This window comes from Mauremys reevesii, linkage group 8 (genome assembly GCF_016161935.1).
Source record: "Mauremys reevesii isolate NIE-2019 linkage group 8, ASM1616193v1, whole genome shotgun sequence".
Taxonomy (NCBI): Eukaryota; Metazoa; Chordata; order Testudines; family Geoemydidae; genus Mauremys; species Mauremys reevesii.
In genome coordinates, this window is record NC_052630.1 from 40,045,716 (window position 1) to 40,073,496 (window position 27,781).

General features: G+C 52.0%; 1 protein-coding gene across 1 annotated transcript; it reads right to left on the reverse strand.

The window, feature by feature from the left end:
* Positions 1-6,490: 6,490 nt before the first annotated feature.
* Positions 6,491-26,667, reverse strand: LOC120370269 (regulator of G-protein signaling 4-like). The gene is given in 7 exon segments (XM_039484703.1): positions 6,491-6,781; positions 7,719-7,785; positions 7,788-7,806; positions 8,408-8,523; positions 8,526-8,573; positions 9,812-9,873; positions 26,565-26,667. Coding segments are annotated over 7 exon segments (480 nt in total). The 5' UTR covers positions 26,567-26,667; the 3' UTR covers positions 6,491-6,615.
* Positions 26,668-27,781: the final 1,114 nt, after the last annotated feature.

A 27,781-nucleotide genomic window follows, 5' to 3' on the forward strand; every position in this document is an offset into this window, starting at 1 on the left:
AATGGTCTCAAGTTGCAGTGAGGGAGGTCTAGGTTGGAAATTAGGAAAAACTATTTCACTAGGAAGATGGTGAAGACCTGGAATGGGTTATCTCGGGAAGTGGTGGAATCTCCATCCTTAGAGGGTTTTAAAGTCTGGCTTGACAAAACCCTGACTGGGATGATTTAGTTGGGGTTGGTCCTGCTTTGAGCCAGGGGTTGGACTAGGTGACCTCCTTAGGGCAAGGGGCCTGCACCTCTCAGACATGCCTACCAGAGCTCTATAGGCTGTGCTTGGTGCTCACGCCCACCTAAGCTCCATAGACTGGGTCTGGCACTCACCCCTGCGGGAGCTCTGCTTAAAGGCAGGGTGAATAAACTGCTCCAGCCCTGGCTGATTGCTAAGCAAATAGACTGCTACCGCTTTGCCTGGTTACAGGCCAGAGCCCAGACTGTTTATGGGCCATTTGAATGATGGGACCCTTGAGAACCACTAATTCCACCCCTTTTTCTTTGCTTGGAGAAGTCTATAACAGACCAAACTGTGAGGAGGCGTGGCCTCCCTTAGAGGCGGAAGCAGAGAGATGGTCACACCAACTTACAGTGACTTTATTACAATCTATAAGTTCCAACACAGGGAACAAATATTTAATAAAGGGTTTTTCAGTGTAGCTGAGAAAGGTCTAACATGATTCAATGGCTGGAAGATTAAGTTAGACATCAGTCTGGAAATAAGACGTACATTTTTAACAGTGAGAATAATTAACAACTGGAACAATTTAGCAAGAGTTGTGGTGGTTTCTCCAATTTTTAAATCAAGAGTGGATTTTTTTCTGAAAGCTCTGCTCTAGAAATTATTCTGGGGCATTTTTCCATCCTGTGCTACACAGGAGGTCAGACTCTGGCCTGTGCTACACACACAGTACTTTATGGAGCAAGCAATTAGTGGATGCTGCTTTTGCCTCTAGTGACTGGATGTCAGAGACGCTGGGAGAAGTCAAAGTCTGTCTGTCATGATGTTGTTTGGTACATTTTGTAGTCAGTTAATTTAATCACTGGCATACACATGTATGACATTTTGGATTGTTGTAATGCAAACTATTTTATTCAGAATTTATTTATTCTTCATAAAGTATTTATACTTTTCATTGCAAGATATATCAGGAAATTTAGGTACTAGGAAGAAACACATTTAGCAACATGCTTGACAGGTATAGAACTGACTGAGATCACAGACAAGCATGTCCATCCACGCACCCAACAAACAGGTCAGTGTGTGCTTCAGAAATACAATAAGAACACAATACCTAGTGGTGTTAAGAGAGACTTTCTTTCTGTGTGTCCATTGCTGTCTGGCTTCCCAGACTCTGTCTCCTGTGAATACTCAACACGAGTGCCACCCCCAAAGCAGGCAGGGCAGAGGGAACCCACAGCTGGCCTCACAGTGGGATCAGGTGAGGGATGAGGATGTAACATACAGGGAAGGGGAGGCGCAGGTCACATGCTCAAAACAAATGTGACTACCTGTGCAAGAGAAATTCCCTGAACCCCCAGCCAACAAGGACAGTGCAGAGGCTGCTTGGTGCCACTGCACCAAAGTGCCAAATCTGCTGCAGGGGGCTCTGTTGGAAGCCAACAAAAGTCCCATGCCCTGATCTTGGCTGAAGGTCAATTCCAGCCATACAGTCTAAAGGAGAAATCGAGACATCCCTGCCCCACACATGCGGGACAGATTGCTGCTTTTCAGTAGCCCTGGGGGGTCTGTCTACACCCACGCCAGCTGACTCAGGCTCCTGGGGGTGAGGCTGCAGCTTGAGCTCTGGGACCCTCTCACCTCTCAGGATCCTAGAGCCCTGGCTCCAGCCCAAGCCTGAACATCAACTTTGTAGTTAAACAGCCTGGCTCAGCTGGCACAGGCCTGCAGCGGGTGTTTAAATGCAGTGTAGACAGACTCTGACATGACACCTCATAGTAATATTAACAAGCAGCATTGACAACATTAGATACACTAACTCAGATCAAAGAATAGAAAAAGGAGCATTTTCCAGTATTCTCTGGGTGCCTCCCCCACAGCAGCAGATCTCCCCCTCAATATCTCTGGGCATAGGCCCTGAAGGAGGCCAGGCAATCCAGGACAGCACAGACCCCATTCAAGGGGCTCTCTCTGGGTGTTACACCCAGTGTGCAGATGGGGCGGGGCGGGGGGGGGGAGGGCGGAAGGGGAGGATTTCACAAAACCTTTAGCAATGCTTTTGGGTGGTTTCTTCCATGCAATTGCTGCAGCATCATTCCACAGGGAAGATGGGAAGGGAAAAAGGCTGGGTGGCTCCAGACAGTGTCCAGGATGGCTCAGGGGCCTGAAGTAAACCTGCAGTGGCAGAGAAGAAGAATAGGTCTGCTTCTCAGAGGCATGGCAGGGGGTCGGTTTGTTAGACTGACAACGTGTAACCTGACGGTCACCCTTTAACATAAACTTGGAACTGTTCCTGAATTGACTTGCCAATGGTGTAAGATCTCCCCATGCCCAGCTGTAAGCAGGTGTGATCAGACCCTGGTTGTTGGTGGGCATAATCAAACTGGGGATCTCTGGAGCTTAGTGCATGAGCCTCTACCACATGAGCTAAAAGCCAACTAACTCTTAGCTAAGGCTGTAGAGCAGATTCATTTAACTCCCTCGCTAAGTGGTCTGGGTGCCACTAGATGGGATAGAACACCACACCCAGAAGGTGTGTGGTTACATAGGCATGTCTGTTACAGCTCCATTTTGTTCTTACAGCTGTCCCCTTACTCCATTTTGTTCTTGTTTTCCTCCTATGGCCGTCCCTCCCTGGCTGTCAAGTTGTTTACCAGGGCCTCTGCCCTTCTCAAAGGGAGGGCCCCTTAAGTTGTTTAACCAGAGCCATTGCCCTTCTCAAAGGGATGGCCACTTATGCTAAGTGGGACCACTGCCCTGTTCAAAGGATTAGTCTTGTTATCACCTTGTTAAAACCTGGGCTTGGTGTAGGGTGGCCACTGTCCAGAGCTGCAAGACCTATTGTGTTTTTAAGATCCTGGGCATGAGTCATACCTCTGGGCTCAGGGCTAGTCCAAACATGCCTCTGTGGCTACCTGCAGTTTTTCCCTGCCTGCTCTCCTCCCTGTGAGAAGGGGAACCAATCAGAGTTACTGGCGGGAAGCTACCTGGGTTTGCCTTTAAAAACAGACATTTTTTGAACAGACGTCAGAAAGGTTCTTGCATTGCTGCCTGGTCTGATCAACCAGGGGTTCTGGGGGGTCCTTTCTCCGCTCTCGTTTTATTTTTGAGCGTACCCCCGTTTTTGAACCCCCCCCACGAAGAACGAATTGCTACCTGAGAGATCTCCTGATTATCAAGACTGTACCGAGCCTTCTGATGTGCTTGCTGTTTCTGCCTCTGCTGCTGCCTTGTGGGATGGTAAGAATCCCTCTGTGAAACTTTCTATACTTTTATTTTATTATTTTAGCTGCTGGCTTTGTCTCCCCAGCACACAGACTCAACCTAAACCTTGGTCTGTGTTTTAAAACCTCTCTCTTAAACCCCGTGGCACTCTGCCACTGAAAATAAGTTTGTGCTGCTGCTAAGTTCTGCTCCTGTGGGCTTTGTCTTGGACTGTTTTCAGCTGTACCCACTGCTGCAGTCACCTCCCCCCCCTCTTTGGAGCTGTGTCCTCGACACACACCACTCAGCCCTCTGGAACTATCCTTAGCATAAGGTGCACCCATTAAGTTAAGTTTAGCATTATACTTTGTAAGTTAGGCTTAGAGAATTGTTGCATTGTGTTTTAATTTGTGTAGTCTTGGTTAAGTTAGCTCATAGATAAGATTTTGCTGTGTTTTGCATAATTGTGGTTAAGTCTGTCTTTCCACTGCAACCTCCCCCACCCCCCCAGCTTCTTTGTGTCCCTCTGACTCCTTACAGTCTGTCTGTTCTCTGTGTCTCTCTAAGTTTAAATCTCCCTCTGCTCCACCACGTGCTCCTCTTCCCCCATCCCAATCTAGCATAAAACCCCATTGGTTACTTTTTCCTCTCTGATACACCTCACATTCTATATTTACACCACTGTGACACATTTTTACCTAAAATTGTTTGTTATTTAACATATTTTTCCATAACTGTTAGTTGGTTATATGCTGCTGTGACTCACCTTTCTACATAGGAATTGTTAGCTACCTATTACATTTATACCTCAGTGTTAATTGTTTACCAACTGTATTATACCCCACTATTGAAACCCCCTATACTGTTCACCAAAAGAAACCCCTCCCCAATTGTCTACCTTAACAAACCCCACACCCCTCACTATTGAATTTTCCCTGTTTTTGCATTTTCTTAATAAAGTTTATTTTGCACCCCACTGTAGCGAGTCGGTGTGGCTCCCCTCCTGCCCAGCAGAGGGCGCTCCCTCCCAGAAGCCCAGTTGGGCTGAGTCACCACTTCCTGTCCCCGCCCCCCAGAAGTCAAGGGGCGGGACAGGAAGTAGAAAAGGAGAACGCCAGAGCTCAGTCAGGAGCCAGCCACCGCCGCGAGCAGACGTGCCGGCGGGAGCTCCAGACTGGGAACCCTCCAGGACCCGAGGCGGCGATCCGGACTAGCCCCCACTGCCCCGCGCCCAGTACGATGAGGAACCCGCGGAACTTCCCCGGGGTCGGAACCCGGAGCAGCCGCTAGGACTTCCTCCCGCCCGGTACGAGGAGGAGCCGCTGTCGCCGCTTCCGCCCTGCTGTTATCCGGAGGAGCCATCGGAGGCAGCCGGGCCGGACTTCCCGCAGGAGTTGCCGGACCTGCCCCCAAGCCCTGGTCCTGCAGACCCCATGCCGATGGACTGGTCCGAACTCACGGCGACTGAGGAGCAGGTACCCATAGAGGGGGAAATGGACTGTAGCCCGGGGATAGCCAACCCCTGTCAGGCTATAGGCACCGAGGTGCCCATGTCGGTTTGTTTCGGTCAGGACCCCACTGACCAGCGGCAGTGCTAGCCGCTAATAGGGCCCCGGGCTGGGACATAGTGGAGTGGGTGGGCCTGTGTCCCCCCTGCCACCCCACTCACGGGTGGCAGTCTCCCCCTCACCCCAGCGCAGACAGAGAGGCCTGCACTAGTCTGAGTTGTTGTCCTCGCTCAGCTCCTGACACCAGGGCCTGAGCCCTGTGGACTATTGTGTGTTGCCCCGCCCTGACCAAAGGGCCTGGGTTTGTATTGAACTGCTGTTGCCCAGCCCCCCTGTTCCAGAGGGCCCAGGCTTATACTGAACTGCTGTAACCCAGCCCCCTGCTCCAGAGGGTCTGGGCTTATATTGAACTATTTGTGTTGCCCAGCTCCTGCTGTAAGGATCTGGGCATAGAACTGCTATTGCACTGCCCCGCCCTGATTGAGGGCTTGGGCTTACCCTGATTGACTGTGTGCCTTGTGCGGCCCCTGCCTGAGGGTCTGAACCTGGACCTATATTGAGACTGATTGCTGTTATCCAGCCCCCTGCTCCAGAGGGCCTGGGCTTGTTGGGACTGATTGCTGTTACCCAAGCCCCTGCTCCAGAGGGCCTGGGCTTATTGGGACTGATTGCTGTCACCCAGCCCCCTGCTCCAGAGAGCCTGGGCTTATTGAGACTGATTGCTGTCACCCAGCCCCCCCGATCCAGAGGGCCTGAGAACGTGAGACGGTGCTAACCCGGATTTCGTGCCGTCCCACCAGTTAGAGGGGCCAAGAAGCGAGTCGGTGTGGCTCCCCTCCCGCCAGCCGGAGAGTTGAGCCCCGACCAACAGCTTACACCCACCCATGTGGTAATTGTCCCCCAAGATCCCCTACCTGCTGGCAGGGACAAGGCACTGGAGAAACCCTGGATAATCTGGAGACTCTGAAAATGAGGTGGGATAATAAACCAAGGTTCAGCAATGATGCATATTTCTCCCCACACACACATGCTGCCTCAGAAAGGAGCACTGCCAGGATACAAGCAAACCACAGCCTGCATGGTCCTAAGGCCCACACAATGGCACAGCATGGGCATTGTGCCATGGTTTTTCTGTGTCCAACAGGCCTTCTCCTGGGCTGGCTCCTGCCTGCCTGGATGAGTCAGGGAGATGCAGTGTTTCTTATCTCTCCCTTTGCTTACCCTAGAGGTGACACAGGGACCCCAGCCATGCGCCTCATGTTGCAGGCATCTAAACATGTTGGGAGTTGGCAACTGCAGGAGAGAGCAGATACACATGCACAAGGACATGTCCAGCGAGTGTGGTTGTCCCTTCAGACCGCCTTGCTGGGTATTCAGGTCACCCACACAGGCCCAGGGCCTTGGTAATAAAGCACTGCTGAGCAGGGCCTGCACCGTAGTGCTTTCAAAGCCGTGTGTGCTGGCGACACATGGAAAGAACACAATGCACATCTGATGCTTTAACCCTTAATGTTGCCATTGACTTGGAGTGTCAGGAAACCTGTCTCCAGGGGCTCACATACTGATGGAGATGACACGTTTTGATGCTCAAACTAGTGGTGGCTGGAGTTAGATAGTGGGTACAGGTAGGGACCGCAAGCAGCTCTTGGCAACAGTGTTTCATGCCAAGGAGTGCTTTGCTGGCATGCATCCCCAGAGAGTCCCAGGAGATCTACCTGCTCACCTCTCAGAGCTAAACGTACTGAGAGACCAGAGGGGAGGAGCAGGCTAAGGCAGCAGATGTAGCTCTTTTGTGGTTCTGAGTCCCACATGTGGTTGCAGGTGGACTGACCAAGTTGAGGTAGAAGCGAGATTTGAGGAAGTGGTGGTGTAGTGAGGTGGTCTGGCTCCCTGCCACCCTGGAGGGGGACGAGCCTCTCTGGACACCAAAGTGGGTGGAGCCAGCAAACCCTGTGCCCGCCCCTCAAAGGTCAGGGCACAGGACAGGAAGTATAAAAGCCCGACCCCAGAGCTTACTTGGGGCTCAGCCACTGGAGTGACCAGACGGTGATCGGCGGCTGACCCGAGGACTGGCCAGACCAGCCAATACCTGATGCTAGCCTGAGCCCAGAGACGCTGCCAGGCCTACTGCTTGCTCATTACCCTGAGGAACTGCCAGGCCTACCGTGTGCCAGTTACCCCGAGGAGCTGCCAAGCCTACCACCTACCACTCGCCAGATATCCTGAGAAGCCCATGGTGTGACACCCCATGGAGGATGCTGTCCGGATCCAGGTACCTCTAGAGGGGGAGAAAGGAAGTAGCCTGGGGGCAGCCGACCCGAGTCTGGCTGCAACACTGCCAGAGCCAATGTCAATGTGTTGCGGTCAGGATCCCCACTGACACAGCAGCGGGTCTTCTGCCACTGCTAGGGTCCCAGGCTGGAGTGGGAGGGCCTGCGTCCCCCCCTGCCACCCACGAACTGGGTGGCAGTCTCCCCCTCTCCCCGGCTGATCAGAACTAGGAGCCTGGGGTTTGCTGTTGAACCTGTTTGCTCAGCCCCTGCCTGAGGGCCTGAGCTAGTGACTATTTGTTGCCTTGCCCTGACCCAGGGCCTGGGCTGGCTAATGTTGAACTGTTTGCTCTGCCCCTGCCTGAGGGCCTGAGCTACTGACTGTTTGTTGCCCGCCCTGATTGAGGGCTGGGGCTTGCTACTATTGAACTGTTTGCTCAGCCCCCACCAGAGGGATGGAACTGCTGACTGTTTACCACACAGCCAAGCTAAGTCTGACCAAAGAGTGAGGTGGTCTGGCTCCCTGCCGCCCCAGAGGGGGACGAGCCCCGGCCAACCAGCCTACAGGCAGTAAGAATCCTTCTCCATGAGGATGAAGATTCTTTTCTGAGCCTTGTGGCTGATCACTTCCATGTGCAGGAATCCAAGTTCACCTGTAGAAGGGAGGGAGAGATTAGTACAGGCTGGTCTGGAAACAGTCAGGCAAGGAATGGAGAGCCAGGGTTTGCTCCAGATATTTCCCAGCTAGTCTGTTAAATGCACCAAGAGAGGGCTGGGTCTCACTGCAGAATCCACCCAGTCAGCACTCAGTGGAAGTAAAGGGGGGCTGCTTGGACCTCAGTGGGATCCCCGGCTACAAATAGGACTATTTGCATGCAAGTCTGGGGTCGGTAAGGGGTACTTTCCCTTCTCTGGGACAGTGAGCAAGGATCATACACTAGGGGTGGAGTGGCATGTCCCTGGGATAGATTCTTTCAGTTGCATGGAACGCGCATGGGAACCTCCATTTGTCTGGTCCTCTACTCCTTGTTTTGGCATTTGGAGTTCATAAGGATGGGGACTGACCCCCTCTGAGAAGAGCTCATTTAAAGCAGTTAAAGTGGCACTTTTGACAGGCATTTTGTTCACACAGCAAAGCCCCTCTCCCACCTCTCTGAAGACTGGAACCACACTCTCAGAAGTACTGTTTTAGGGCCAGCTGCCCACTCTGCTTAGCCCTGAGGCTGAGGGTTCTCCAGAGGGTGCTGCACCTACTTTGCCAGTAGCCAGCACAGAGATGAACTCATTGTAAATCTTCCTGGCCTTGGGGCTAAGCTTGGCTGGCAATTTGGTATTCTTGTTCTCCTTGCAGCTCACCCAGAACTCGATATCTCCTTGCTGTACTCAGACTTGAGGAAAGCCTGGAAAGTAGCCAGCCCACCTGCAGATGGGATGAAAGCAATAGGCAGCAGGTGAGTCCCCTCAGCAGCTAGCTTCTCTTAGCTGTGTTAGGGTGATCCCAAGTAGCCAATGGGCTGCTGCACAGAAATCCACAGACAGCAGCTCCTTACTCCAGAGGCTGCATGTTCAGCTTGGCCTGCCTCATGGGATTTCCAGAGCTGGCAATTGGCTGGTGAGGGGAGGCCTCAACGGGCAGCCAAACAGCATGGCTCCTCTGGCACCAGCTTCCAAGCAGTGATCTTTCCTGGGGCAGCTGACAGGAGCACACAGATAGACCCTATACCTACTGACCCCAGGCAGGCCATTAATGCACAGTGTGTGTTTCCAGGCTTGGGAACCTTTCTGGCCTGGTGGCACAGAGCCCAGGGGCTGCAGCACAGGGTAAGAGGGGCTTCTACTTGAGCAGCTGAAGATGTGTCCCTCACTGCCTGACCTTCATGTCACCCATGACAAGCTTTACTTTGAGAACAAACTTCAGGAAGGCCTGGAACTACACAAGTCCTGGCCGCATGCCCACAATAGGCCAACAGGGGTGAGTTCTTTGGAACTGGCCCCAGGAAAACAACCAGAGCTGAGTGCTGGGACAAGCTTGTGAGGCCAGGAAATGAGATTGTCTAAATTCACTCTGGTTTAACACAGCTGACTTCAGTGGAATTGCATCAGGGATGACTTTGGCTCAACATTTGCCTTCTTTCAGGATGAATAGGAATAGGACAGAAATGTGAGACGTGCTGGGGTCAGCAGCAGAGCTGACACTGACCACAGTCTGGGACCAAGGCAGAGCCACTCCCTACAGGTTTGGGAAACTGTGGGTTCCTTGAGTTCTCCACACAGCCTGAGGATGGGATTTCATCTGTTCCCAACTTTCTCAGAGCATGTGCTGCTTTACCAATAAGGGATAGTTCAGTGTGAATGCCGTGGTCTGTTCTCATAGCCACCAACAGTTCTTGACTCTGCTTTCTGCCATGTCTACATGCAGTGGAACCTGTCTCCACTCCAGCTACACTGCCCTCTGTGCCTGTGACCTTCCCTGATGACAGTGTCTGGCAGGAGCTAGCTGGATGTGTGTTGCTGGAGGAAGTGAGTGAAAGAATTGAACTGAGTCTGCAGTTTTACTATATGGCACCAGCCCGGGATCACTCATGATGCCAAATAGCCAACAGTACAGAATATGATCTCTCCCCAGATCCCTCTAACACAGTGGCCCCATCTACTTACTGTTATGATGTATCAGGTTCTCCAAACAGTCAGCCCATTTCTGGTCTTCCTTGTGGCTAACCCTAGGAGGGAACAAAGGGATAGATGGAGTGTGGAATTAACCTAGGACCTTCGCTTAGCCCCCCAGTACATCACCACCAGCACTTCTGTCCCTAAATGCACTGACCCACTCCACATCACTGGGATGAACGCCTCTCCTGTGGCTATCACTGATCTTTTGAGACAGACTAGTTCAGGTAGAGATCTATGGAGAGTCTAGTTCACATGGACAACACATCACACATCACTTGAAGGGGCTGGGGAAATTTCCCCAGGGATGGTCGATATGGACTTGGGTAGAGTTTGGGGTTGTTTGCCTCTCTCAGGAGCACTGAGTAGAGATTGGCCTTTAGGGTCAAGTCAGTGAATCCAAATGGGCAATTTCCTGAGACTGTGTCAGAGAAAAACAGAGTTCTCACTCTCAGGTTGCGTGCAGCAAGTCAGATACTTTGTTCTCTAGTAATTGCATGGAGGGAGAGAGTGCACTAGGACACAGGGTTTCCCCAACTTGGCAGGTCTCTCTACAGGTAAACAATTACAGCAAGCATTTATACCTTTGATTACATACAATAATAAGCAACAGCTGCATTTTGTTCATACATAGGTCATCCTGATATCTTTTTCTCACCTCTATTTAGACTATAGTCTACATTCCATACTTATCTAACACAAGGTTGCAACAACTTCTCACACAGTTCTTTCCCACTTGCCTCACACAATCCTCACTTCTACAAATCTCGTGTTGTTAGGATTACAGCTAGCCTCACTCTTACTCACAGGGGGACTGTTTGCATTGAAATCCCCTTCAAATCACTGTCAGTTCTTTCTCTTCCACACACACACACCCTTTTGTGCTTCTAGCACAACTAACACCCTTAAACCTCCATCTGCATCAAGCCTTGCATTTAAGATTCTACATCAAATGCTTCAACCTTAGGGATTTTGATTGGATGCAATGACAATGCATGATTAGCATGGACATGGAAGGTGTTAACATTACATCCTTCACAACAACAAAATCCTACACTAAACAATAATAAAAATATTAACATTTCCATTGTAATAATATAATGGGGTTGTTATACAACCTTAATTATACTTAATACATAAAATAAACACTCTATAGACTGTATAAAGACCATATTTCTCAACTTGATATATATTTTGAAGCATATGAATTTGCCCTTGTAATTCAGAGATTCTCTGAACCTCTGGTAGCAGCGAAAGCAAATTTTGAAACCTATCAGGCACTAAGGTAGTCCAATTAAAGGGTATCTGAAATCTAAGGGCTAGTTGTAGAATTCTATCTGCAGTCCAATAAATACTACAATTGCCTGCAGCTGTGGTGAGATTAAAATGTATATCTTGCAAAGTGGTGGCCTCAACATACACACAACTATCATTAGCTTGGAAAAGTAGGTGTCCTGTCAGGGTAGTTCCTTGTCTCATATCCTCCCAGCAAACATTGTCATGAACAGTGACAACTTCTCCTGGCTTCAGTTTACATACACACTGAAACTGGGGGGTAGTGGTGTTTCTAACCGCCAAAACATCCATTGACTCCCTATTCCTATCCAAATGTCGGGTGTTATTCTAGGGGCACTGACTATAAATCAGTTAGGCATACCAGGTGGTCTAATCTCCCAGATGTCATGGTGAATAATCCAGTTCCACATGCATCCTCCCCAGGGACCCGGCAGGATTCGGTATGTGGGAGCCCACACCCCTCCTACCGGCCCATATGCTTGGAAGGAGCACTGTGAATGTCTGCACTTTCACCCAGAAAATCTCCAAGTATGTCTCCATGTCCACAGATCAGATGGTACTCCTGAAGTGTCTGTAAGGGCAGTGGGCCATGCCTCATACTTGAGATCACTCCGAATGGCTGTTAGCTGGTCATTCAGGAAATCCTGAATTTCTGAACATGCTAGATCCCACTGCAATGCCTTCCCAGACTCAGTGATACTCAATACCATCTCTATTAAAACTTCTGGGTCACTGAACTAAGGACAAAATAACATGTAATTCACCCACTCCATCCTGTACTTGGGTTAGCTGTGCCCCAGTGATAAGGCCTGTGCCTTTCTCTAATTATCCTAATTTCTCGTCATGTTCTTGGTTTCTATAAATATTCCAAATTGCTACTACATTATTGGCCCCATCCCATAGGGATCCAGCAAAGTCCCTCTTCTTTCTAGAGGAAACCTAGGCCCTTTGCTGTGCTAATCTAATGGCAGCCCTTTTGGAACAATTAGAATGGGTAGAAATGACCTGAAAACTGGATAAGGGCAGTGTGAATTTTATAATCCCTAGTGTAATATTAATCACAGTCCATCGATATCCTAACACACCTCTCTTTGGTGAAGTACCATACCACATCTATTGACTAAACACTTTCATGTATTTCCAAAAGGAATTAACATTAATAGCATAGGAAGGGGTATATTGCAATATGGTAATTACAGGAATAGTTTCTATACAGGTGAAATTTCCAGTGGTAGAACAAACTCTTTGGATATACATTTGGTTATTCACTAACTGGGTAATCAAATAACAATAAGGGCCTCTTTCATCTAACAGGGGTTACCTAGGGGTTATGGTGGACGAAAAGCTGAATATGAGTCAACAGTGTGCCCTTGTTGCCAAGAAGGCTAATGGCATTTTGGGTTGTATAAGTAGGGGCATTTCCAGCAGATCGAGGGACGTGATCATTCCCCCCTATTCAGCACTGGTGAGGCCTCATTTGGAGTACTGTGTCCAGTTTTGGGCCCCACACTACAAGGAGGATGTGGACAAATTGGAGAGAGTCCAGCGGAGGGCAACAAAAATGATTAGGGGGCTGGAGCACATGACTTATGAGGAGAGGCTGAGGGAACTGGGATTGTTTAGTCTGCAGAAGAGAAGAATGAGGGGGGATTTGATAGTTGCTTTCAACTACCTGAAAGGGGGTTCCAAAGAGGATGGATCTAGACTGTTCTCAGTGGTAGAAGATGACAGAACAAGGAGTAATGGTCTCAAGTTGCAGAGGGGGAGGTTTAGGTTGGACATTAGGAAAAACTTTTTCACTAGTAGGGTGGTGAAGAACTGGAATGGGTTACCTAGGGAGGTAGTGGAATTTCCTTCCTTAGAGGTTTTTAAGGTCAGGCTTGACAAAGCCCTGGCTGGGATGATTTAGTTGGGTTTGGTCCTGCTTTGAGCAGGGGGTTGGACTAGATGACCTCCTGAGGTCCCTTCCAACCCTGAGATTCTATGAACATTTTACAAACTCCAGGAACAGCCATCATCTCTACATCATTATAGAATCCACTAATCTCAATTTCTGATTCTTGGGGTTCATCAGTAGTGATATCATATATTTCCACTGATGCATTTGTTTTCCATTCAATTGTTCTCTCATATGAACTATTCTGAACCTGAAAAAAATAGGTTTTCTGAACAAAATTTCAATAAATCACTTAGATGTGAAGGCCTTGGCCACTGGGTTTTATCAGATGTATGGCATTGTCTGTATTTGGATGTGTTTCAGGGGAATAGTATAATGGAGGAAATGGCGGGGGCAGTGGCAACAAGGTATTTGTCATTTAAAATCCAATTAGGGAGGGTAATACATGCTGAAGGTCCTATAAACCCCAAAATCCAATCAATACCACATTCCCAAGCATGGGTCCCACAAGTTTCATCCTACCAGTGTATAATTCTTTGTTTCTTCACCAGGGTCAGTTCTTAATGTCTTTTGTAGTCAGGACTTTGGCAATTTCAGCGGAGTGAGTATTCCTTCTTCTTTCCTGAAGCAATCGTGGCTCAGCATTATACAGGGGAGAGGTTACCAGCACATCACCCTGTAGTGCTTTGGTTTCTGTAGCAAATACTGAATGCAGGTTAGCTCTGTCAGTGGACAAGGGAGAGGTTACTAGCACATCACCTTGTCCTTTTCTCCTGTTAAGGAGGAAAAGAAATACAAGAAGGAGAGACAGGCTGATCAATAGTAGGAGTGAAATTATCTCGAGGCGGAGAGGCCTTTTTGCAGTTAGAAGCATGGGTCCAGGCAGTCAGTCCTTGGCACTTCACAGCAGTGTTGGTAGTCAGCCGGACTTGGTAAGGGCCTTTCCAGCATGGAGCCAAAGCAGTCTTTCGTTGGTGGACCTTTACATAGATCCAATCTCCTGGATCCAAGGAGTGGCAGGGCTGCTAGGGTCTTTGTGTTTCTTTTACCTGTGAGAAAAGAAACCTAACCCATTTCATTAATGCCTGGCAATGTTTTGCATATTTTACAGCTGCTTGGGCATATTCAAGCCCCCCCCCCGCCCCACACCTTTTTCTTGGTTGTCAGCCAAGTCTTAGCTGTGAGCAATGTCCTTGAATAGGGCCAGTATCTTTTTTGTTCTGCTCTTTTCCCTTCTCCCCTTCTTGGCTTCCTTTAACCTACAAAGGAAGCTTCCACTCTTCACTCATACACCCTTTCCCAAAAATGAACACATACACATTGCCATTATACAGTACTTAAGTCTTATTATTCAACGTATGCCACATACATCCTTCCAGTAAAATAACTTTATTACAGAGCTTTGGAGCAACGAGCCAGGACAAGCACATCCACTTTTGAGGAGTCCACTCAGTACAATCTCTGGTGTCCAATAGTTTTTCTTCCTCCCTCCCCAGCCCTCTGGCTAGAAATCTGAGGTAGCCAGAAGGATCCCTGTATCTACTGAGTTTCCGGGAAATGGGGCGGGCGGAAATGGGGCTCCATGCTAACGGATTCCCCCCCCCCAGCCTAAGGGGAGAATCCACAGGGCCTCAGAACCCACTAATTGTGGGGGACAACTAATAAAAGAACAGGGACAGGAGTGCAGTCAAAGGGTCATAAGAAGGGAGCCTGACGGGGACACCGAGCAGAGAACCCAGGACAGTGCCCACTGCTCCTCGAAGGCGTCAAGGGAGCCAGCGGACACCACCCAGAGGAACTCTGCCCGGAGACGTGAGCGGACTAAGGATCAGAAACAAGCCCCACAGTCGCAGGAGTCTCCATTGGCCAACCACCTCTCCCTGGTCACGTAGATGGCCTTTTTAGCCAGGGCGAGGAGGAGGTTGACCAGGAGGTCCCGCGACTTTGTGGGGCCACGGATAGGGAGTGCATGGAGAAGGAGGTGAGGGGAAAAGTGCAGCCAGAAATGCAACAGGATATTGGTGAGGAGCCGGTATAGGGGCTTCAGCCTGGCGCACTCTATGTAAACATGTGCCAGGGTCTCCCTCATGCCACAGAAGGGGCAGGTGTCTGGGACAGGGGTAAACTGCATCAAGTACACGCCCATGCTCACGGCCCCATGGAGGAGCCGCCAGCTGATATCCCCAGCGGGCCTCGGGACCAGGGTGGAGTACAGGCTGGCCCACTGGGGCTCCTCACCCTCCAGAGGTGGCAGGAGGTCCCGCCACTTGGTGTCGGGGTGGGACACAAGGGTGAGGAAGTGAAGGGTGTGCAGCACGAGCATGTAGAGATACTTCCTCAGTGCGGTTTGGAAACGGACCGGCTGCAGATCGTGAAGCCGGCTCGCAGAGACGGGGCGGGGGAGCCGGTCGGGTCCATGGGGCAGAGGCCCGATGAGAAGGTCCGGAGGGCCCGGGGTGGTGGGCAGGTGGGGCGTGCCCTCACGCAGGACCCGGTTGAGGTAGGCCCGAGCAGTGGGCGGCAAAGCGGCCTTCACCTCCTGTAGTATGAGCTGGGGAGTACAAGGTCTGGAGAGCCCCATCCGCCGAGCAAGCGTCAGGGGATCCAGCCAGTCTCCCCGGTCATAGTCCAGGAGGTCTCCGACCCTGGTGGCTTCCGCCAGGACCAACCTCTGGCGCACCGTGGGGGACTCCGCCACCTGCACACGGAGCTGGGGGTTGTGTAGCAGGGGCTCCGCGAGGAGATCTGCCCCCTCGGTGGCCGCCACGGACCTGGTCGCAGAGAACATCTTCCAGGTCCGGAGGAGGTCCTGGTAGAAGACCGGCAGCCCAGAGAGGTCTCGCAGAAGGCCCCTCGGGTCGAGATAAAGGAGCTGCCGGTCGTATTGGAGCCCTCGGAAGCGGCGCAGGAAGGCGTGCACCAGGGTTCTCCATGCCGGACTACCCGCACCATAAAGGAGCCTCTGCAGTGCCTGGAGGCGGAAGACGTGGACCTGAGTGCGCAGGCACTTCAGGCCCTGCCCTCCCTCCTCCAGGGGCAGGTGGAGCACCCCTGCAGGGACCCAGTGCAGTCCTGGCCAAAAGAACTCCAGAACCACCTTCCGGAGGTCGGTCAGGAACCCCGGGGCCGGGACCAGGGTGTTGAGCCGGTACCAGAGCATGGACAGGACCAGTTGATTGAGCACCAGTGCCCTCCCTCGGAGGGAAAGGCACCGGAGGAGTCCTGTCCATTTCCGGAGCCGCTCCGCCACCCTGCCCTGCAAACCTTGCCAGTTCTCCGGCGGAGAGGGATGCGTGGCAGAAAGGTAAACGCCGAGATAGAGCAGCGGACCCGCGCTCCACCGGATGGCCTGAAGCGCGGGTGGGAGGGAGCTGCCTGCCACCCGTCCCCGACCACCAGGCCAGAGCTCTTGACCCAGTTGACCCGGGCGGAGGAGGCCGCCGAGTACACGGCCTGGCAGGCCTCCACCCACGCCAAGTCGCCCGGGTCCTGGACCACGAGGAGCACATCGTCGGCGTACGCCGACAGGACCAGCCGCAGCTCCGGCTCCCGAAGCACCAACCCCGTCAACCTCCTGCGGAGAAGACAGAGGAAGGGCTCGATCGCCAGGGCGTACAGCTGGCCCGAGAGGGGGCACCCCTGCCGCACTCCCCGCCTGAAGCTGACCGGCTCGGTCAGGGTCCAGTTGAGCCTGACCAGACACTCTGCGGAACCGTACAGCACCTGGAGAAACCCCACAAACTGGGACCCGAAGCCTAACGCTTGCAGAGTGCCCAGGAGATACCTGTGGTCCACCCTGTCGAACGCCTTCTCCTGATCCAGGGACAGGAGGGCGAATGACAGACCATCCCTGCACCCAAGCTCTAAGAGATCCCGGACCAGATACAGGTTGTCGAAGATGCTACGGCCCGGGACGGTGTAGGTCTGGTCTGGGTGGATCACGTCCTCCAGCACGGCCCCCAGCCACAGCGAGATGGCCTTGGCTACGGTCTTGTAGTCCGTGCTGAGGAGCGAGACGGGACGCCAATTCCGTAAGTCGCGGAGGTCCCCCTGCTTCGGCAGTAAGGCGAGCACGGCTCGCCTGCACGAGAGAGGGAGGACCCCGCTCCGCAAGGACTCGGCCCAGACGCTGATCAGGTCCGGGCCGAGGACGTCCCAGAACACGTGGTAGAACTCCACGGTCAGCCCGTCCATGCCCGGAGACTTGTTGGTGGGCATGCAGCGGAGGGCTTCCGAGAACTCAGCCAGAGAGAGAGGCAGCTCTAGCCGGTCCCGGTCGCCCGCGCTGACCGTCGGGAGCCCGTCCCAGAGCACTCTGCAAGCGGCAGGATCAGTCGGATCCGGGGAGAAAAGGCGTGCGTAGAAGGTCCGGGCCCACTCGCACATCTACGCCGGATCCGTGAGGGGGGAGCCGTCCTCCGCCAGAAGGCAGGTGACGTGCTTCTTGGCCCCCCTCCGTTTCTCCAGGGCGTAGAAGAAGCGGGAGCCGCGATCCATCTCCCGAAGGAGGCGGATGCGGGATCGAACAAAGGCGCCCCAGGCCCGATAGTCTTCGAGGACCCGGAGCTCCTCCCGCTTCTCCCGGCACGCCCCGCAAAGGGATGGATCCTTGGGGTTGGCGGCCAGATGCTTCTCCAGCTCTAAGACCTCCCGCTCCAACTGCCCTATCGCCGCATCCCTCCGTCGGCTGGCGCCCCGGGTGTAGTCACGGCAGAAGAGCCGGGCGCGCACCTTCCCCACATCCCACCACCGCCGCGCCGAGGGAAAGGCACGCCGCTGCCCTCGCCAGGCCAGCCAGAACTCCCGGAAGGACGCCACAAAGCCCCCATCCTCCAGCAAGCTGTTGTTAAAGTGCCAATAGGCCGGCCCCGGCCTCTCCGCACAGAGAGAGGCCGTCACGGTGACGAGGTGGTGGTCCGAAAATGGGGCCGGCCGGACGCTGGAGGACTGGGCCCGTGAGAGATGGAACCGTGATAAATAGATGCGGTCCAACCGGGAGCGGTACGACCGATGGGCTTCCACCCGGACATAGGTGAACGTGGAGGCATCGTCCGGGTGGTGGTCGCGCCAGACGTCCACCAGGGAGTGATGGGTGACGATCTCCCGGAGGACGTCCGCGGCGGCCGGGCTCTGCTCAGTCCCCGAGCGGTCCCGCTCCTCTAGGACGGTGTTGAAGTCCCCGCCCAGGACCAGGCACTCGCGAGGATCCAAGGAGCCGAGGAAGGCGGACGCCTGCTGGTAGAACTGCAGCCGCTCCGGGGCCGATGTCGGGGCATAGACGTTGACGAGGTTGACCACGAGCCCCTTCATGTGGACCCGGAGGTGCAGCAGGCGGCCCGGCACAGCCTCAGCGACCCCCAGCACCTCGGGCCGTAGGTCGGGGGAGAACAGGGTGGCCACTCCAGCCCGACGGGTTGTGAGATGGCTGAAGTAGACCCCGTCCCCCCACTCCAGCCGCCAGCTAGCTTCGGCGGCCGGATCCGTGTGGGTCTCCTGCAGGAAAACCACAGAGTACCCCCACTCCCGAAGGAAGGAGAGCACCTGGCTCCTGCGGAAGCCCACCCTACAGCTCCGGGTGTTCAGTGTGGCAAAGGTGACGAGTGCCATGAGGAGGGCTGAGGGGGATCCTCGTCGGCAGGGGCGCTCGCGGCCCCCGTTGGGCCGCGCAGCAAACCATGGCCCACCCCAAAGGTGAGCAAGGAGTCACGGAATTTGCACACCCGATGGTAAGCTGTGGCACCCTGCTTCCCGGTCTTCTTGCCCTCCCCCACGAGGGCCTTTGTGGCCAGAAGGATCTTGTTGAAGTCCCCCCAGCGCTGGAGAGCAAGCGGGATCTTGTTGCAGGAGCCCCGGACGTCCTCCAGGAACTCCTGCAACTCCTCTCTCAGCACATGGGGGGGTGGGGCCTCTGGCGCAGCCCCGTGGCCTACTCGGACAGGCAAGCAAGGGGCGGACCCTGGCTCAGTGGGGGGCGGCGGAGGGAAGAGCGCAGCCCCTAGTGGGTTGGGACTGTGGAACTCAAAGGCCGCTCCCTGGGAGTCATCATCTGGGAAAGGGAAGGAGACAGCTCCAGGGGTGGCAATAACAGCATGGGAGGTGGAGGGGGCAGGGCTGGGGTCAGGAGCAGGGGTGGGGGGAGGGACAGAGATGGGACCCTGGGCCGCAAGAGCTGGACTCTCAGTGGGTGGCTCCTCTCGGCCAGGCACGGGGGTTTGAGAGGCAGGGAGGGGGTCCCCAGCGACACCGGGCTCGGGCTCAACGGCAGGTAAAGCAGCCTCGGCGCAGAGAGATGCAGAACCCTCGGGGGGGCCCCCGCCCGGGAAGGAGCTCGGTTGCCCAGCACCACCGAGGGACACCCCTGGTAGCCCTTCTCCCGGCCACGAGGCACCGGCCATCGCCTCAACAGGCTCGGCGGCCAGCAGCAGGGTGCCGTCCGCAGCCGGGCAAGTCGAGGGGCCCAGGGGACCCTCGGAGGCAGGAGCGGACGCAACAGGAGGGACGGTGGAGCATGGGGAAGGGGAAGCTGGGGTGAGGTCAGCTAGGTCGAGGCCCATTGGCAGAGGGTCGTCCTCCCCCGGGGTGACCGGGGTCAGACCCAGGGCCTCGATCTCCGCGAAGATGGAGGGGAGCTCACCTCCCCCCACCCCGGGGTCCTCCCCACTCGCGCCCGAGGCGACGCTCACCTCGGGTATTGCAGGGGGGACAGACGGCAAGGGAACAGGAGGGGCCGCAGCGGAGGCCTCCGCAGGGGGGGACAGCGGAGGAGGGATGGTGGTACCTTCCAGCGCTGCCACGTCTTCCCTAGCCGTCATCGGCAGATGGGTCAACCCCGCGGGCACGGCGGAAGGCTCGGTGTCTGCAGCCCCCTTTCTGGTCTTACGGGGGGCTTCCGCATCAGCTGGCACGAGCGGAGTCCGAGCCTTCCGCTTGCCCCGCTTACCCCGTACCCGGGTCCAGCCCTCCATGGCATCGTCTTCGGGCTGGTCGACAGGGGTTGGGTTGGGGGGCAAGGATGCCTGTTCGGGGGCTTGGAGAGGCACTGGGGGGACAGTAGGAGAGAGGGAAGAGTCCCCCTGGGGAGAGCCCTCTCCCACGCCTGGCAGTACCCCTGCCGCACCCTCCTCCACAGGCCCCGCCAGAGTGCAAGCAGCAGAGGCAGGGCTCTCCTGCTCGTCTGGGCGCACTGGAGGACGGACCCCTGAGGCCCGAGCGGGAGCAATGATGGGCTGAGGAGGAAGAGGGGCGACTCTGGGCACCGGGCGGCCAGGGGCACCGGCGACGATGGGGCCGGCACCCTGCCGGGGCTCGGGGGTCCCGGGCGCTCCTCTGTGCCGGGCCAAAGGGCAGTCCCTCTGAACATGCCCCATCGCCTGGCAGAGGTAACACCGAGCCTCCCCCGTCGAATAGTGCAGCCGGTACTGGGCCCCCTGATAGGGGACCAGGAAAGACCCCTCAGCAGCCCAGGAAGGGAGAAGGGGCTCCAGCCAGCAAGGCAGCCAGAGAAGGGGGAAGCACTCCAGCCAGCAGGGCAGCCCAAGCAGACAGAGCAGGCCTGGTAGCAGGGTGCTTACCCTGCTCCTGCCCTTCAGGGTTTAAAAGCAGCCTGGCAGGGCTTGAGAGCCATGGCTCTAAAAGCTGGGCTGATTGGGGAAGTGGCTGCAGCTGGGCCACACCCAATCAGGCCACAGCTGGCCCCTATAAAAGGCCAGGGAAGCCAGAGGCAGTCACTCCTCTCTCTAAAGGCAGAGAGAGAAGGGCCTAGCTGCAGGGAGCTTGAGACTGGATACCTGAGTGAAGTAGGGCTGGGGAAAAGCTGAGGAGCTGGGGAGCTCCAGCCTGGAAAGCCTCAGGCTGTGGCCTAGCAAAGGGCTAACAGGTACTGAGGGTTGCAGAGGGAAGCCCAGGAGTAGGCCAAAGCAGCAGGTCCAAACCCTCCTTGCCAGTGATGAATAGGCTGATACTGCAGTCTGCCCCAGGATGTGGGGCTAGACAATGACTGGCAGTAGCCATACACTGAGGCAAGGTAGGGATAGAGGGTGGGGGTTCCCTGACAAGGGGAAGCCCTAAGAGAAAAGGGGTTACTGCCAGGGGGTTACTTTGCTTCTAAAGACTGTTGGTGTACAAATTTTAACAACAATTTTTTCAATTAAAAGATCTGGCCAATGAAATTTCTTTTTTACTTAAGCAAATGTATTAGACTTTAGTATATCACATTTTCCTGATATTATCCAAACACTTTGAATTCCAAGTAGAATAAAACAAGTATCTGCATTTTGAATTAACCCTTCTATTTGATTTTGAACTATGAAAATATTAAACACAATAATTCTGGCCACAAGACAGGACATAAAACACAGAACATAATTCCTATTGTGCCAGTAAATGCATGGTATGTTGATTGCTTTTCAGCTGGCATCAGTTTTCTCTGATTTTCTGAAAGACAAAAAAAATAGGTCTACCCTTTCTGGGCAATCAGTCATTGCTTAAAATATTTCCTTTATATACAAATACCCTTATTGGTTTCAGGCAAAACAGAGGAATTACCCCATATTTTCTTGTATTTGTTTCATAGGCAGCCCAGGTTTCAGTGGCTCCTACCTTATCAGTTAGATAATTTGCATTAAAACAGATGCTTTCTGGCTTGCTTCTGGATCCAAAGCTATCCACAGCGTAAAGACTCTTGCTTAATAGGGACACAATCGTTTTTACCAGAATTTTGATTGCTTTTTACTTTTAACTCCTGCTTTCAGAACACACAATGATCCGAAAACACCACTTATTGTAGCCCCTGTGGCAAATTGCCAGCACTATTATGATGGGTCTCGTGCTCTCTCTTCTGGGGGGGGGGTCAGGGCACCATTTCTTGCCCCTGAATATTAACTGCCCCACTAGTGTCCTAGAGGAGGGGAGTGGAGAGGGAGGGACCTGGGCCCACCCTCTACTCCGGGTCCTAGCCCAGGGGCCCTGAGGATAGTGGTGAACCACTTGAACTGGCAGTTCCTTCCCCTGGGCTACTTCCCTCTCCTGCCCTTCAGCTTCTGGGGGGCTTCCTGTCCTCCCTCTGCACAACCCAGGTGACCCTTACCTAGGGTCTTAGACTTCTTAGCCCACTGCAGCACTCCTCCAAACTGTCCTCTGCTCCAACACCAATCCTTTCTGCTCCAACTCCTTCAAACTGTTCTCTGCTCCAACTCCCACACTGTCTGATTGAAGCAGGGGTTTTTATCATGTGACTGACTGCAGGTGCTCTAGTTAATCTATAGCAAACTTTCTTCCCCTAACAGGGAATAAGGCTCCCTTCTAACCCTCTCCTGCTGCCCTCTGGCCATGCTGTATCACACCCCTTAGAACCTAATAGGATTTTAATTAAGTAACACTGTAGATTTACATTTCTTTAGTTAATTCGACTAAATTGTTCATAGCCAAATGATTGCAATCAAATAATTTCTTTGCCTGGATTTATTTACAAACATTTCAAAGACACCAAGAATTTTCCTCTTTAGCATTTTACAAAGTTCAACTGCTTGATTCCCTCTAGCAACTACAGAGTTAACTTCTCACTCTCTTTCCTTAAATCACTTTGCTTATCTCCCAAAACGACACCCAATCAACTCAGATTTTACCATTCCAATTATTGTTCCAGGGATTTAAGTTTCCCATTCCTGTATTTACTTACTCCTGTTCTTTCACTATGCCCTCCAAGTTTCCAACCTGTTTTCTAATCTCTCTATCTGTTGCCTGCCCGCTTGGGCCTGATCCTGCTTTTCTCGCTGAACCATCCCTTCCATGAGCACCAGCTTTGTTCCACTACCAATTTAGCAAGGAGGGTGGGCTTCTCAACTAGCGCCCACCCTTCCTGGTCTCTTCCCTTAAACATTCTTACTCACAAGGCTACTCGAGTCTTCCCTTGTGAGGTTTGCCACCTGGGCAAAAACACATGGCCTACTGGCGTTTAACTATTCGATTCCATCTTTGTGGCAAACACACTGCTGTTACGGCGTATGCTGAGCACAAATGGTTAAATTTTGACAAGTCCCTGAAGGACCGGTACTTGCTTAGCCTGTGCTTCCTTTTCTGCCTGGAGGTCCTGTCTGAAGACTTGCAACTTGCCTTGGGCGTAGGTTTGAGTTGCTGCCTGGTTCATGATCGTTACGACTGGGGGTAGATCCACCTGACACCCTCCCTAGTCAACCGGGGTGGAGAAAGGAATGCTAAATCCCTCTCCGGTTCTCAGACTTACTGCAGCTGAGAGTGGACATACCTTTAATCATGCAATTCTCAACATATAACACCAACAGTACCAAGCAAAGCAAACATAAAATAACAAGTGCAAAACAAATAAATGTGCATTCTGCAGGGCTCCCAGCCCTACTCAAATTTCCACCAAACTGTGACAGATTTCTGTTACCAATCGATCCCTTGTGTCAGGTGATTAGGCTGACACCGCAGGATCGTTGGTGGGGGAGAAACACACCATATGACAGAATTTTAAAGCTTCCTTAATAAAATAATAAAACAACAACAGAAAGTGTTGGGAACACTCCCACATCACTCCGGGGAAGAAAAATATTAATGCCCTAAGCCACTTTCATACTCACAAACGTATGTCCAGACTGGACACGTCTGTGTATAACATCCAGAGAAGGGCGGGGGGATGGACGGGAGATTATCCTGTATAAGGCTTGTCCAGAATCTCCAACTTGCTTCCGCTCTTGGGAGGGCTATTCTTTAACACCCTGGGGTCTCCTGCAGCATCTCTTTCAGGGTCGCAAAGGCAGATGTTGGATCTCACTGGACAGCTAAGCTTTGCAAATGTAATCTCAGTCCTGTAACTTGTATTGCCTTTGGTTTGCCTCTGTCTATATTTTTTCACAGCCAGCTGGGGCTGAAAGCAGTTTTTCTTTGTACTTGGCATGGTCTGTGTTGATTCTTGACCTTGAACTCAGAGCAGGTTTCTCTTTATCTCTGGGCCAAGGTGAATTTCAAATTAACCTGTTCCTTTCCTCAATAGACAAATTGCTCCAACTGTGTGTCAGAGGCTTTTTGGTGATTAAAAGCTCCTCTGAGATGTATGATCTTATCTAGATGGAAGGTACCTTCTAGTGGGCATTGTTTAGATGGATTTTCACACATGTAAAGATTCCAATTGTCTAAATACCTGCAGGTTCTAGGACCATAATGTACGTACATGTAATATGCTGGGGTACCCTTAGGGGGTGAGGGGGAATGCTTAGACTGTCCCCCACCCATTTTCCAATCACACACACACGGAGGGCACCCTGTCCGCTAGCGGCTCATAAACTAAGGGTATCACACCACAAGTCACTCACGCAGGAAAGATTAATGAGGATGACCCTCCTACACCTCCCTTCAGCAAAGAGCTAGTCTCAAAGAGACGGCGCTGCTTACTCTCATTGCTTCCAGTGAAATGGTCAGATCAGTCAGTGGCTCATGTGGAGAGGAAAGGAGGAGGGAAGATGGGTTCACACAATCCTAGACCCAGGCAGGCCCCTCGCCGGACGATGCCAGGCAGAGACAGCCCACCTTAGGTTGGATCTTTTACCGATCCTCTAGGTGGAGTCACCCAGCTTGTGTTAGAGTATCTCCGGTTACGAGCCTACGACTTTGCAGAATACTTGGGTTGTCTTCTGGTGACTCTCTTTCACACTGGTATACCCACACACACACCAAGGCCTCTATTTCTAAATACCACAATGCATCTTTACTTTATGTCCAGACTCAATACACTTTCCCTTTTGAGGTGGTAACAACCCCTCAGCACCGGTTCATTAACCTTATGCATTTCCCTTATGCATTAACCTTATTGGGGGTGGCCAAACTATAGACCCCAGTACCACGTACAACTACCTTATTGAGGGCGGCAAACTAAGTCCTCAGTACCACTTCAAACTAACCTTATTGGGGGTGGAAAAACAGTTCCCCAGTACCGCTCTGCATTTGATCTTGCTGCACAGTCAATAAGTTCAGATGGTGTAAGCCCAACAGGAACAAACGGCCCCACAGGCAGTCCTCCTCTGATACCCCAATAGAGATTTCAAAAGGTCTCTAACTCTATTGTGGAACCATGAGGTTTGAAGTGGAACGGTCCACAGCAGCTGCCGTTGTCTCTGCAAGTGTTGCCATCCCAGACAAGCCCCCAAATTGTCGGAGAAAAACAGAGTTCTCACTCTCAGGTTGGGTGCAGCAAGTCAGATACTTTATTCTCTAGCAATTGTATGGAGGGAGAGAGTGCACTAGGACACAGGGTTTCCCCCATCTAGGCAGGTCTCTCTACAGGTAAACAATTACAGGAAGGGTAGTATAGATACCAGTCTAATAGGTGATACTAGTGGTAGAATGTCTTTGCCTAATCGGGTAAAGAATGTCAGTGAAGCCAAACGGCAAAAATTAAGATGTTTGTACACTAATGCGAGGAGCCTAGGTAACAAAATAGAGGAACTAGAGCTACTGGTGCAGGAAGTGAAACCAGATATTATAGGGATAACAGAAACATGGTGGAATAGTAGTCATGACTGGAGTACAGGTATTGAAGGCTATGTGCTGTTTAGGAAAGACAGAAATAAAGGCAAAGGTGGTGGAGTAGCATTGTATATCAATGATGAGGTAAACTGCATATAAATAAGAAATGATGGAATGGATAAGATAGAGTCTGTCTAGCAAAAATCACATTGGGAAAGAAAGCCTCCCTTGAGATAGTGCTTGGGGTGTGCTACAGACCGCCAGTTTGGCCGATGTACATAGCAGAGGGGCATTGCTGGCATATATTACATTGGTGGACGTGCAGGTGAATGAACCGGTGATGGTGTGGCTGATCTGGTTAGGTCCTGTGATGGTGTTGCTGGTGTAGATATGTGGGCAGAGTTGGCATCGAGGTTTGTTGCATGGGTTGGTTCCTGACAGTCTCTAAGGAAAAGGATAAATGGACACAAATCAGACATTAGGAATGGCAATATTCAAAAACCTGTAGGAGAACACTTCAACCTCCCTGGCCACACAATAGCAGATTTTAAGGTGGCCATCCTCCAGCAAAAAAACTTTAGGACCAGACTCCAGAGAGAAACTGCTGAGCTCCAATTCATTTGCAAATTTAACACCATCAGTTTAGGACTAAACAAAGACTGTGAATGGCTTGCCAATTACAGAACCAGTTTCTCCTCCCTTGGTTTTCACACCTCAGCTGCTGGAACAGGGCCCCATCCTCCCTGATTGATCTAACCTCGTTATCTCTAGCCTGCTTCTTGCTTGCTTATATATACACACCTGCCCCTGGAAATTTCCACTGCTTGCATCCGAAGAAGTGGGTATTCACCCACGATAGCTCATGCTGCAAAACATCTGTTAGTCTATAAGGTGCCACAGGATTCTTTGCTGCTTCTACAGAACCAGACTAACACGGCTACCCCTCTGATACTTATACTCAGAAAAGTATCACAATTATGTAACAAAGGCCCTTTCATCAGCTCTGTACATATTCAAGGCCAATCTATCTGGATATTGACAAACCAGGCCTGCCACAGTTACTTTACTTACATGGCTTCCCAGAATCCTACCACATAAGCACTGTGGATACACTAATGAGCTGACCCTCACAACATCCTGTGAGATGGGGAAATGGAGGCACAGAGCTTCAAAGTGTCACAAAGGGAATCTGTGGAAAGGCCAGGAAATGAACTCAGAACTTCTGCATCCTAACAGCAAGGCTGTCCTTCCACTTTGATGAGCCAATTTATTTATAGCAGAGCAAGCTGAGTTCCATCCTGCTTGGAGCCTCATCAAAGGAATCAGCTGATTGCAGAATCTCTGGGCTGAATTTCTGCACTTGCAGTTGACTTCATCACCTCAACACCACTCCAGATTTGGGCTTTTATTACTGAGGTTGATGTGTGCTGCAGAACAAACAGAGCCAGTTTCCTGTCCATCCAAGGCTGAGTGCACTTAGTGATCTTGCACTTTATAAACCAAACAACTGTGAGCTGAGAGTCGCTGATCAAATAAACACAATGTTGTTTTTTACAGTCACTTTTTTTATCTGACCACATGCTAAAGGAAATAAAACAGCCAAACAAGTCATATTAGCAAAACTAAAGGATGGAGGATCAAGCAGGCTGACTGAGGAAGATCAAGTGGGGTGGGGGGGTCACTTGCTCTAAGCAGAGGTGCTGTCACAAACATTGCTCCAGGGGTAATTCTGCAATAGCTTGTCATTATTTGGGTCCACTATATTTTTACTTTCACCATTAGCTCAACTTCAGCACAGTGTTTGTCTTTTTGTTCATCCAGAGGGTTTGACTCCACAGCAGAGACCTTGCCTGCTTAGACTAATAGTCTTTAACGTCAGAAGGGACCATCATGATCATCTAGTTTGAGTTCCTGCACATTGCAGGCCACAGAACCTCACCCATTCCTGAAATAGACCCTAACCACTGGTTGTGTTACTGAAGTCCTCAAATCATGGCTTAAAGACTTCAAGTTACAGAGAATCCACTATTTTACACTATTTTAAAGCTGCAAGTGACCCATGCCCCACTCTGCAGAGGACTGCGAAAACCTCCCAGGTCTCTGCCAATCCGATGTGGGGAAAAATTCCTTCCTGAACCCCAATATGGTAATCGGTTACACCCTGAGCATGTGGGCAAGCCATCTGGAAAAAAATCCTCTGTAGTAACTTAGAGCCCTCCCCATCTAGTGTCCCATCACCAGCCGTTGGTAATATTTGCTGTTAGCAGTCACTAGGCAGTCCCATCAGA